Source organism: Neopsephotus bourkii, unplaced genomic scaffold (genome assembly GCF_033783945.1).
Source record: "Neopsephotus bourkii isolate Nb327-2 ecotype Australia unplaced genomic scaffold, CSIRO-AGI_Nbou_v1 NB_107, whole genome shotgun sequence".
In the NCBI taxonomy this organism is placed as follows: Eukaryota; Metazoa; Chordata; class Aves; order Psittaciformes; family Psittacidae; genus Neopsephotus; species Neopsephotus bourkii.
In genome coordinates, this window is record NW_026900624.1 from 12,451,391 (window position 1) to 12,464,295 (window position 12,905).

The 12,905-nt window shown below is 46.7% G+C and overlaps 1 protein-coding gene across 1 annotated transcript; it reads right to left on the reverse strand.

Moving 5' to 3' along the window:
- Positions 1-460: 460 nt before the first annotated feature.
- Positions 461-11,699, reverse strand: MFAP5 (microfibril associated protein 5). Its single transcript, XM_061361027.1, is given in 10 exon segments — positions 461-2,886; positions 3,473-3,546; positions 4,003-4,090; positions 4,795-4,830; positions 5,590-5,625; positions 6,851-6,886; positions 7,978-8,025; positions 10,703-10,765; positions 11,147-11,198; positions 11,201-11,699. Coding segments are annotated over 10 exon segments (693 nt in total). The 5' UTR covers positions 11,339-11,699; the 3' UTR covers positions 461-2,764.
- Positions 11,700-12,905: the final 1,206 nt, after the last annotated feature.

Genomic DNA, 12,905 nt, shown 5'->3' on the forward strand with positions numbered 1-12,905 from the left:
TTTTTAATGTAGTCTTTCAGTTATTCGCATTACTGAGTTAAATAGCTCCAGTGAACAAATTCTTCTTTGCTTGTAAGATGATTTATCACAGCTCTTCTCTTAGTTCAGCCATCTTACCATTTTACCCGGAGATGATAATATGCCACCAGCAGGTCATGGCACATGCACAGTGAAAAAATGCACAAATCTCATGGGCTGGAAAGAGTTATCCCTGTGCTCAGCAGCTGCCAACGGTCAGGAAAATCCAGCACAGCTATCCATGGAGAAAAAATACTGAAGATAACTTTCTGTATCTCTAGAAAAATAGAATAACCTCCCAGGAAGACCTGTGATTCACAAATGAAGGGAGGGCTAGCACGGAGTAAAAAAGTCCAAATAACAGATTTGGGCTGCAGTCAAGTTTCCCCTCAAATCTGGAGGAAACATAGCTAGAGAAAAATAAACCCAAACACATAAGAACTGCCAAGAATAACAGGAAATAAATTTTCTTTTAATATTTTTGTGTGCATTATATGGTCTCTAACATTAACAGTGTTCTCCTGGAGAGGAGCACCTTTTCCTGTCCCTGCTGAAAGCAAGCAACAGAAAGGCTTCTAACCGTTCCCCAAACTGTATGAACGTTGATTTTCTATATACTTTACAGTAGCTATGTTATACAGTTATATATCTATTTCTATATCAGCTTACATTCAGCTCTAAATACAGAGTGGAGTCTATGCCTGGTCCAATTTCCAAGTGCTTCCTCTAACATCTCATCTTATTCCTGCAAATTCCACAGGCATTTCAGCATTGAAGTCAGTGGCTACCAGTGACTTAAATGTCTTTGAGATCAAGCTCTCAGTGCCCTCCTCTCTACAGAAATGTGTACACTCTTAGCACACAGAAATTCCTCCTCCATCCCCAGTCTCAGGAGCCTCGAGCACTCAAGAAGAGCATCATTTTCTGTGCAGGGTTATGATGCCCCTAGGTATAGGATGAAATTCCAGTCACTGCCTAACTTGGAGTTCTATCTGATGTATACTGGATTAATATACTGAGATTTAGCCATTTATGGCAAAGTTTGACCTTATATGGAACAAATCTGTGTCTGCACAGGGTGTGTTCCCCTACACAGAGGATGGAACCAGCTATTGCTGCATACAGCAGAAGGAGAGGCTCTTACCTTAATTGTTTTGCTCTTTTTTTCAGAGAAGTCTGCCTCTGTGCAGCAAACTGTCCTCTACATCTTGTGTCCTTGGCTCTATGCAGCAACCAGTACTTCTGCAAGGCTGAATGGTATTCAGTTCAGCAGCAGAATATACATGTTATATGATGGGGGTGAATGCCTACTCTAGATAACTAACCTGGTTTTTGGTAACAATGGTTAGACATCCTAGAGATATGGTCTTGCTGATCTTCTGCTGCAGTGAGCTAAGATGCTTAGCCCCGGTGTCCCACAGAATCATGTCACTAAGAGTCACGTAGAATAATACACTTCAGACAGCTCTTCCCCACTTACCCTACCCAGTCTTATACTGAAATCTACCCATATACCTGGAAATGTTCTCCATATATCTGGAAAACAAAGTTCTCAAACAGACATCCAGTGCTACCAGAGTGAATTCTTTTCCCCAGGTTGGCCTGCAGATACATTTACCTCCCCACCAGCACCTAGTGCTGTGCAGGTCAGCACAGCCAGAGAGCCCACAGGAAAACTTAGGATCCCAGATAACGATTCTTCTCCCAAGTCCCATTCCAATGTGTGACTCCCTTCCGCTTTGTGCAGGAGCTCCCAGGTCAAGAGGTAGGAACTCAAGTGGAGATACTGAAAGCAGGCTCAGCAACTGGAGAGTGTGGAGGTAGCCAGACCAAGACAAGTCACCAGGATAAGTTAATTCACTGCAAGTTCTCAGTACTGCGAAGACAGACATGGTCTTTCTTGGGCTTAGGAGCAGCGGCAGCTATACTTACTGCTCCATTGACCTTGCCTGGAATGGGCATCAAGAGATTTCATCAATGGGAAGGGAGAGACAGAACAGGGGAGAGAAGGGAGAGTAAGAGACAGCACTCTGTTCCAACATAATCTTCTTGAGAAAAACACAATGCCATAAGAAATCCAGGATTTTTCCTTTTGGTAGCAGTTGTGTGTGAGGGAGGCAATGGGCTTGAGACAAAGAACTTCCCAGAGGTAGTTATAAATGCCATATAGGGACAACAAGGTTTGCCTTGGGTTGAGGGCAGTTCATATCCCAGTGCTGTCACTTCTCTGAGGCCAGCAGACACAGGAGGAGGCTGTGCCATCATATGGCAGAGAGGCTCAGGCTGACTAGTCATAACCAAACTCATACTGATGTCATACAAGAAACCTAGACCAGGAGTCATAAGGCATAAAGGTCTGCACTCCTCCACATGACATGCAGCTTAGGGGATCTGTACCATTGGAGAGGACAACATCTTGTCCCCATGGCTGTCTCTCTGCAGGGGCAGAGCAAGAGAAGATGCAGCACATTTATAAGGACCTCTGGGAAATGAGCAGCTCATAGCAAGCCAACCAGTTTGAGAGAAAAGCGGGGAGCATCCCACCTCCTTGGCAGCAGATTCAGAAGAGGGCAACAGCCACTGAGACAGACTAGCAGAGAAGGGACTCTGTATGCTACAGCACCTGAAGAAGAGGATGTGGGGGAAGGCAGGGAAGCAAGGAAATGGTGGAGAAATCACAAACAAGGACTTGTCTTGGGTTGTAGGTAGTGGATGATGATTTCTCTTCTCTCCTATTGTTGGTAGCTCACAGAGCATCAGGCTTTCTGCGCTGCTGCTCCAGGAGCTGTCTGCAAGGGAGGTGCAGGGGTTGCCCAGACCGGCGGAGACGTCGAGAAGGAAGGCCAGCCAGCTGGCGACAGATCTCATCTGAAGACACAGCAGACACACACAGGTTGACAGGTAATCAAAGCTTCCCCCAAACTCTTCACCACCAGAACAGTTAGAGGTACATCCCTCACTGCATCTACAGAAACTGTTGCAACTGGTGAATCCTCGTATTCACGAGGCAAGTGAACAAGTCCTCAAGCTTTTATTCATTTCCTCTGACTTTATTAATGTGCAACATACATTAAAATCACTCATATTTTGCTGAAAAAAAGACACTTCATAAGAAATCTAGCCTGGATCCTCTTTCTAGTCATGAACAGAAATACTGAGAGTTACTCTTTAACCTCAAAGGCAAGTTTGAGTAAAAGCGTGTCTGGGGCTAATAGAGCATGTTCAAGATTGAGGAAGGCAGAGCTCTCATACTTCTTGATAGTACAGTATCTGCTTCCCAGAGTTCTTCATGGCATGTGCACTGGATGCAAGGCTGCACTGCATCAGAGTTGCCATAAAACCAAGTCCAGGGAAGCTACTACTCATGGATTGCAGTTGGGTAATTAGTTAGCTTGGAGTTTCTATCATCAGATGGCTGCAGCTACTCAGCTAGGCTATCTTGTGCATCACTCACCTTGCATGACCTCGTTTTCCTTGCAGACAATGCGAGAGCACACCTCCTTGTTTATTATGTACATGCGACGCACACTGGGGGACCACCAGGAACACATCAAGGACAGAAGCAAAAGGCACAGGGACCCAAAGAAACAAACATGGGATACAGGCAATAAACATACTCAGGGATGCAGGTAATAAACTAAATAAAAATATCGACTGATGAGGAGGCAATCCAAACTCTTTAGGATTAGTTAGCCTAGACTAAGGCTGTTGTCAATAGGAAAGTAATCTTTGCCAAGACTTCAGGTAATGGCCAAATACCTTAAACACAGATTACAATATAGGACACATTACAGCTCCATAGTGCTGCAGAAATAATAGTTATTGTGCTGTTTTAATTAATCACCCTAAAAGGACACTGAGGATAGGATTCATTTCACCAACTGGTTCTCTGAGGGAAGCTCCAAATGTCAACGGAAACAAGCGCTGAACTGGACATGCCAGAGATATTTTTAGGGCTTTACTTTGGGACTGCTGGTTTCTTACCTTGTAACACAGAGGTAGCTGATACACTGCTTTACTGGCTTGTGGACAGAGTACAGGCGTGTGCAAGGGAACTTTTCTTCACGACAATCTGGGAACACACACAGAGGCACAATTCAGGATCATTGACAGGTGCGCTCATGCTGGCACACGTACAGCTTCATCACTAGGTACCGTCCACCAGGATTCTGGGGAAGGCCCTTAACCTCAGTTTTCCACTCTCTTGTGAGATGGAAATGGTTTAAAGAAAAAGAAAATAAGGCAGACATTTCTGATACCCTTGCCTCGTAAGACAGAAGAAAGGGAAAGTTGAGTGAAATTCAAAACAAAGCCCACTGGGAATCCTCAGTTTAGAAGGCACATGCTGTAAATGGGACATACAAATAAATGAAGTACAAATTGCAGTCTCGTGTTTAAGGCACGCATTTCTACACGTCTGCAATCTCACACGTCAGGACACAAATCTAGTTCCTTTTTTTCCTGGACAATCAGCCCTGTATCAAACTGTGATGGGTTTTCTTGCATTTCCTTCTGAAATGCCAGGTCTTGCCCACTGACAATGGCAGAAAATTGAGCTAGCGCATGTGGCCTGGTGATCTGCCAGTTCCATCCCTCCTGGAAGGAAGACTTCAGCTTCCATTACTGTCATTTTCCAGTACTTCTAACTCAAGGAACAGGGTGAAGGGAATTCTCCAGGAGATAAAAGTCAGTGTTTAGCCAGCACCTGCCTGGAGAGGGAACAGGGTGGGTGAAAGTAGGTCTGGGAGGGGGTGCAGGCACCAAACTTCAACATACCTGACGAAGCTGTTGTAGTTTCACTGTCAGACTGAACTGGAAGATGGAAGGCAGCAACATTAGTGCGATTTACCGTAATTCGTTCTTAGACATTAGCTCACTCAAAACAAATAGCTGGAAAGTTCTTTCAAGAGTGATTTCTAACATGGAAAAGGATTTCATTGTTACTGACATGAAATCAGAAGGTATAAAGCCAACATGAATGTAGTGCCAGCAACCCAGCCAACAATGATAAAAATCTGCCCAAGCTTCCCCATAAAGCATTACCACTACTATTCAAAATTGCACTGTAAGGGCATCTTGACTTAATTTCAAAAGATCAGGTAAATTCATTTAGTTGCTGTGATTGCCATCGATCTAGACAAGAAGCAAAGGAGCCTGTGTCTGCCTCTTCCTAAGGAACAGTGACTCCTTTAGGAAACCGCATCCCCAGACCACTGGTTCTTTAATGTCCATGATAAAGGGTCAAAAGGAAGTTGCTCTGCTATGATAAAACAACCCACCTGTACAACAGTAAACCAGTACATTTTATTATTTACCCAGTGACAAACTGGAAAGGAACCCAGAGAACTGACTGCCAGTGCAAGCTTTCATTGACAGTTACAGAGAACTTTTACTCCTGTTCATGTGCCATAGTGTCAGCCAGAAGCATAGCCATACATGTGTGTAGAGAGAATGAGGTTTTTGGGTGTTAGGGCTATGTTTAGGGCAGTCAGAAAAGCAGGATTCTGGGTGTGCAAGGGACTGGGCAAGGAGGGTCCACAACATTTGGGTCTGAACTGAGAATAAACTCACCAGGACTAAGAAGCACAGGCGGTGTGACAGCTGCAGCTGGAAAAAGAGAAGATGTTCTGAAAGATTCAAATTTCCGCCTCTTTCCCCCTCCCACAGTTCTGCTGGTGGCCCACCACTCCTGACCAGCAGGATCCCACACCTGGTTCACAGACAGTGCTAATCGTGATGTTGTTACCATTTGATTTGTCAGAGTAACTGCAGGCTTTCCTTGTGAATAAGCGGTGTGTCTTAGAGCTGATGGGACACTTCAGAGCACAGATGGGACTCACGGCACATCCATTGTAAAGATTTCCTTCTTGATCCCTCCACAGTAAGTGTTTTGAAGCCAAACTCTGCTGTAAAGTCTGCACATTTAGTCTTTTTCACCAACCAGATGTGTTCTCCCTCTCCTTGCCCTTGCCTGGTCCCCCCACCCTTTGAGGTGGGGGCTGTTTGACAGACTGTCCCAGCAGAGAGACGAACCCTTGCTGAGGCCAGATTTGAAGCAGGACTCATCTGAAAGAAGTGGGGAGGCTCCTTCTTAGGCCTCTGGCCCTCTCCTCCATTGCGTCTGGCAGGATCGGTCCAGCTTATAAATGCCCACACTCCCATGTCCTTCCTCTGGGTCTGTCCCCACAGCAAGTCTTGGCTCTTTAAGGAGGGACATCACACGCTGTAAGTTCTTCTGTCTACCCTCCCTTTCACATATATTGTATTGCCCTCAGGGACACAGCCACAGGCACAGCAGGGAAACCAGTACTAAAAGAATAGTATTGCAATCTCTCCATCCCACCGCTGCTCAGAGTTTGCTTTATTACTGTCTTTCGGGTTATTTCGCCACCTCTGTCTCCTGAGCACTCAAGCATAGCCGCTAGTTGTCAACAGACATAAGCTGCGTCCCAGTGCTGCCCAGTTAACTGATGAACCTGACCAATTTCCCTCTCTCATCATTTAGTCTCTTCCTTTCTGCAACCTTCTCTGGAAGCTCAGACTGGGTCACCTTTAGATTTCATGGTTTCCTGCAGTGCAAACGGCTTCAGAGAGCCCTAGTACACCAGGTGAGACTGGCATTTCCTTGCAGAACAGGCCATTAAGCCCCCTTAATTCATCTCGCTGAATGGAGCACAGAAAGGACTCCCACACAGCCATAAATGCTGAAAGAACATTGCTAGGTGTCAGAAGAGGGGAAGAGGCATAATGAGCAATTTCTGGGTCTGTGTAGACAGAAGTAAAGATGAAAAAGGAAAAAGAAGGCTGAAGTTGCCAAGACATAGGATCTTACCAGGGGTGCTGATAAGAGAGTCGGTGCTAGCTTCACCTGGAAAAGAGAATATCCTTGAGAGCTTGTCTTTACTTTGTGGTCCCTTACATAGCTAGCATGAATTACGTTAACCTCCATGGTAGGCTCATGAGACAGCAGGATCCAATCCTGTAAATACTTAAATAAAGTACCTCCATCCCACCCGTACCCATCCCCCTTTTCCATGAGAGGCCTGGGACTGTATTTCTTAGTGCAAACGTTGCATCAGCCATTACTGAACTCTCAGTTCATATTCAGAGCATCTCGATGGGAAAGACAGCCACCTGAAATGGATGCTCTGATGGCTCCTGCAGCAGTAGGATAGACACCTGAGGCACCCACTACAGAAAAGGAGGGAGACAACTCCAGAACCTAGCCTCGACTGCAGAAATCCCATCAGCAGACGAGTTTCTTTGAAAGGCAACTGATGGCAAAGCTGGGGTAGGTCTGATGGTGTGATGAGGTGTGAAGGAAAGGAAAGCTTGGTGGACATGTTTTGGACTGGCCCGGAAAGCCCTGGGTATTACGTATGGCAGGATCATAGCTGGGAGATGTCTGGTGGCTTAGCCAGGGGCTTCGGTTTGTAGAAAATGCAAGTTGTTGTGTTTTTTCTGGGTGCTGAAGCATGATGCAAACATACATTTCTATCTTTTTATCACTTTATCATGTCACAGAAATGGAAAAAAGTCCAGAAGAATAAAGCAATTTACCCCAACAACACAACCAGTTTGAAGACCAGCCAATACCCTTTCTCAGTAGCCTCACTGCTAAAGCCCCATGCCACTTGTGCACCCTTGGGATTTTGCCAAGCATCTCGTGGCTTAAGAGTAATCAGCTCTTGTGGATCTCCCACAACCCTTGACTGTGAACATAACTTCATGTGCTAAGTGTTCAGGACTCCAACACTAGTGAATTACTTGTAAAGAACACACACCACTTAGCAGGTTGTCTTGGAGGGCTTGTTTAATCTCCATTGAAAGGCAAGCTCACAAATGTCAGAGGCAAGTAAAAAAAAAAGAACAGCACTTGCAATTAAACAGACTGTAATGCCACAGAACATCTGGGTCACACAAGCAGTCTTTAGCACGTCACATGCCTGTAACACTTACCAGTCGCACTTTCCAGTTCTTGCCCACTGGCCACCCATGGAAACCAGTCTGCAAGAGCAGAAGAGAGGGGAGTGAAGAAAGGACACAGAGATTTCCACAGTCTGCAGCCCTTGTGAAATGTTTATGAGATGCTTATCTGTTCAGGAGACACCACTGCCCTCTGTTGAAGGGAGAAATGATCTCTCTGCTTCAGTCTCCACTGCTGGCTGGGTTTGCCGTTAAGAGACTTGCGGATACAGCAGGCCCTGATCCTATCCCTGTGGCTTCCACCAGGGTCAAACGCTAAGCACGGGGACAAGATAGTAAATACCTCCAGATCTGCTACTGGACTTTTGTATTTCTGAAACCCCATTTGATGCACTTGCAAAACAAATTGCACATTATCCCTCTGCTCTGGAGGTCGGTCAAAATCCCTATCTCCATTTTATGAAAGAGTCATGGAATTTATTTTCTTGGGGTCACAGACTGAGTCATTGGCAATGTAAGAAAAAGACTGCAGATCTTGTAGCTCCTTAGGCAAATAATTACCCGTCTATCATGCTGCACAAAGCAGATAACCTTTCTCCTCTCAGCACCTGGATGTGCTGGAGAGTGAGAATGATGAAGGCCTGTCTGTGCATGCTGTGTGGGAAGAGAAGAAATTGAGCTCAACTGTTCATTTGTCCGAACATAAAGGGTGAGAGAGCTGTTTCCTACAGCAGCCAGGAATAGGAAAATATTTCCTGCTAGCCACAGAGGAGGGAAATGTCTGCATAACTGGGGTGGAATGAAGGAAGGAGTTGGCAGGAAAAACCCAGTGAAGCGGGGCACTGCAGGGATGTGTGCAGGAGCAGGCCAAAAACAGTACACCCTGTCTTATGAACTCGGCCTTTAGCTTTCTGCTCTTAATGGAAGCACTCATGGGTAAAAACTATTGGGTCTGAAGCTTTAGTCTTAGTTCTTCCTCATTCCAAGAGCAGTTACTTGCAGGCTGAAGAGGGACTCTTGGGACCCTATATAATCCTGCTCTGCAGCATTAGAGGAGCTGATGAACCCTGCTATTCCCTTCCCCACCCAGCTGCCAGAGAGGGCTCAGCTGCTGGCAATGGACCCAGGGAGAGCCAGACATGCATAATGACTTGAGTGCACAATGTAGTGCAGTCCAAAATGTTCCCTGTTCTGGCTAATCTCTTAACGGTAACAAATAGAGGAGAAAAAAAATTATATTGAACACTTTCTCACTTGTTTCTGATACAAAATGAAGGGCACAGATTCTGAAACCACTGCAGAGGCCAGCAGTGCCAGATTTGAAATAGGAGTCATACAGAAGAAGCAGGGAGTCTCCCCAGCCTGACATTGAAAATTCAGCTGCTACTAGCTTTTCTTTTCCCCCCCCCTCCCTAACAGAACCAGAAAACTGGTCCAATTCTAAAACAACAGGATAGAAGTGAAGTGAAACCTCTGCATATGCGAGGAGACAAAAGAAGTGACTCTCTTATCCAATTTTCAATCACTTGAACTTACATTGCTTCGGTATGCAATTCATATGCTTTATAAACAACTGGGCTTCACTGTCCAAGTTGCAGTAAATTCATCCTTGAGGCCTAAAACTGCTATCCTGATTCACTGCTCAGTAGCTTACCCAAAACCAAAAGAGACAATGGGAGACCAGCTGGTGATTCCTGTTATTTTCCAAGTTAAAAAAAATAATAAAAATAATCCAACAACTGAAAAACAACAGCCAAAGGAAAAAACAAAACTAACCAAAACCAAACAAACCCCAAAATGATACAACAAAACACACAAAAGTAAGAAATATTCCTCTCAGCAATGCATCATAAAAGCGTTTTTTTTCTTCCTCTAACTGTGTAGGTCACCTACATTTCTTGGATGCCTCACCTCCCTGCTTCAGTCACATACATGACATCCTCAACTGTGCACCTTTACAGGGAAAAGTGCTGCTATTGGCAGCAGAACAGGCTTCAGCAAGAGGTAAGGACCAAGGAGAGTAGATTGGAACATCCTGATTTGATTGTGATAGGTGCAGTCCTCTGACTCCTACATAAAGTGTTTCCTGTGCTAGGCTTTTTCCATTCACTGCAATTAATCTTCTACTGTCTGTCCCGAGTCTTCAGACTATGATGTCTACGTAACTCCAAGTAAAGAAAGATGCGCAGCATCAGATCAGAACCACAGCAATGAAAGCAGAGAGATGGTTTCAACTACGGAGGTCAGGTTTCTCACAGCTGCTGTATAAAACACCAACAAAAGCTCCTGGCAGCTGAGTGGCCCGGAATGGGGCCATTCTTGCAAGAACCACTTGTGACAGCAAATGCTTCACAATGGTGACAGAACAGATTTTGTGGAGCACTGGGAGATGTTCTGCAGATCATGCCAAGCCAGGTACAACAGCAGACTACAGTCAGCACAAAGCACAGCTACCCCTCTTTCTCAAACCAACCTGGCTGTTTTGCTTACCCAAACATCCCTGCAGGGGAAGCTGTGGACCGCTGTTTCTTGTAACACCCAGTACTTAATGGAGAGTGGACACATATGGAAACCACTTCCCAGTTCCTAAATTTTTCTTTATGATCCCTGTATCTACTTTGCCTTTCCTGTTTTGGTCCTTCCCCTTTCACTGTCCATCTACATGTCTTTCTCCTTAGATCACTGCACAAGTAAGTGATCTAAGAAACTCCGTGGGGCCAGGGTGGAGAAGAAATCCTCCCCCAGCACAAGGACTCACCAGCTGAGAACAAGGAGAGTGCTAAGAAACACAACAGTATACAGGCTCCAGGGGTCTTCATCACTGTGGAAGAAAGAGGAGTCAGGGGACAGCAAAGGCTGGAACTGGGATAACCTCCACTATAGCACAGAAACTCTTTGCTTGCTGCCTCCATTTCCCTCACAAGTTGGTCTTCCTAGCCTCCCTCCTAACCACCTCCCTCCTCATCTGGCCAGTTTTCCAGGTGTTTCCAAAACGTTTTAGACTGAACACATAACTCACATCGCCTTTCTCTATCCATCTTTCTTCATTCTCCATCTCTTTTCTCATCCATGTGGCTAAGCCCCCCTCCACACACACCCAGCATGTGAAGAAAAGTTTACCCTTGTAATCTCCCTCTGCTCTCTTCTACTTTAGGTTATCTTGAGGAGCACTGAGACAATAGATAGGGTCCCCATCACTTACTGCAGCCCTCGGTGTCCACTCGCTGCAGCAGCCGCTCTGTCTTTCCCCTTCGGCAGTCCCCCCGACTCTGGCTATTGGGTAAATCACATGCAGCCACACCCAGAACACGTTCTGCTTTTGGTTGTCTTCAAAATACAATTTGGGGAAGTTAAAAAAAAAAGCCAGTGAGATGGTGGGATGTGGTGTCATCATGCATCTGGAATGATGGGGGGAGCGAGGAGAAGCAGCTCACACCCTCATTCCAGGGTTTATGGTTCTCCGAAGGGAGCCCGCTCCTCCCATTCCCCCAGGACGACCCAGCACTAGGGATGGATTCTTATGCCTGTGTTTTGTCCCGTTCCATTTCGCCCTCCTTAGAAGTCCCTCCTCTCCTCTTCAGGCGCTACGTCCAGCCTTGTTTCCCCACTCAGCTCCTGCCTCTTTCCATCCCAGCCCTCCGGTCCTCTTCTCCTCCTCCCTCCCTGCCTGCCTCCCGCACTCTGCGGACCCCGCATCCCTGCTTGCCCTAAGCGACGGGCTCCGTGTGCCGCGGCGCTGACACGGGCGCGCCCGGCCTGCGCTGCTGCTGCCGGCGGGGACGGGCGGGACGCGGACAGCGGCGCCCCGTTGCGCGGGCATATGGCGGGCTGGCCAGCAGCCAATAGGCTGGCAGCAACGGTGGTGACATCACCCCGCTTGTCGCGCCACCGCCTCCCGACGGGGTGAGGGTTGGGAGCGTGGATGTGGATGTGGATGTGGATGTGGATGTGGATGTGGATGTGGATGTGGATGTGGATGTGGATGTGGACAGGGCTCCCCCCAGGACCAGGCTCGTGAGCGGGGGGGACACGGAACAGGCACCGGGCACAGGGTCCGTTCTGCAACGGCCTTGCCGTTCTGGCTAGACTGAGGAAGGTGGGGAATAGGGAAAACGAGTGGGGGAAAAGAAAAATGGGAGAGACATAAACGGAGAAAGGAGGAGGAAGAATGAGATCTGACCCTTCACTGTCACGCTACAGGCTGCCTTCTGCCTGCCTCCAAGCATGCTGCATTTTAGGGTGGAGGGAAGCCCATGAGCCCCACTGTAATAGCCACTCTCCCTTAACCCTTCTTCCAACATCAGCCCATGTCCTGATGCTTTCTGAGAGCCGTCTTTTCCCTTTGCTGTTTCTGGAATTGTTCCTGTGGGTCTGAGGAGGCACTGGATAGACAGTGCCCCCTGTATAAGCTTCAGGGCACAATCTCAGTCCTGAAGCCAAGAAAAAAGCTGGGAAATAACATGAGCTCCTTACAGCAATGAAAGATGGAAACCTTGCAGGGGAAAGCCGTGTCCCCTAAGGCTTATCCTGGTAGCTAGGTAACCCTCGTTTGTTTTCAGTAAGTTGAGGACTAAGAATAAAATCCTATAACGCCTTGTACACAGTTACTAAGGAAATCCTCGCTATGCCCTTGCTGCCGCAAAAGACCCAGAAAATTGTTACCTGCATGTGACATAACCGAAGCTACCACTTCTTACCTAACAGTGGCTTGAGCATTAACAGTGCTCAAGAGAAAAGACAAACACTGCTCCTTATTTCTGATCCTCCTTAGACTTGTGGGAGAAGCACAGGTGTGGACCATAACATAAGAGGGGTAGAGGGGATGGGAAAAGCTAGGCATTTGCCTGCTCAAAAGGGAAGCTCTCTGGACCCAAGCATCATCACTCTCACTGGAATGAGACACCACCATTCCCATTTTCAGGGCCTGGCTAAAAGTCAGTCCACCAGAGATGGTGGAAAGG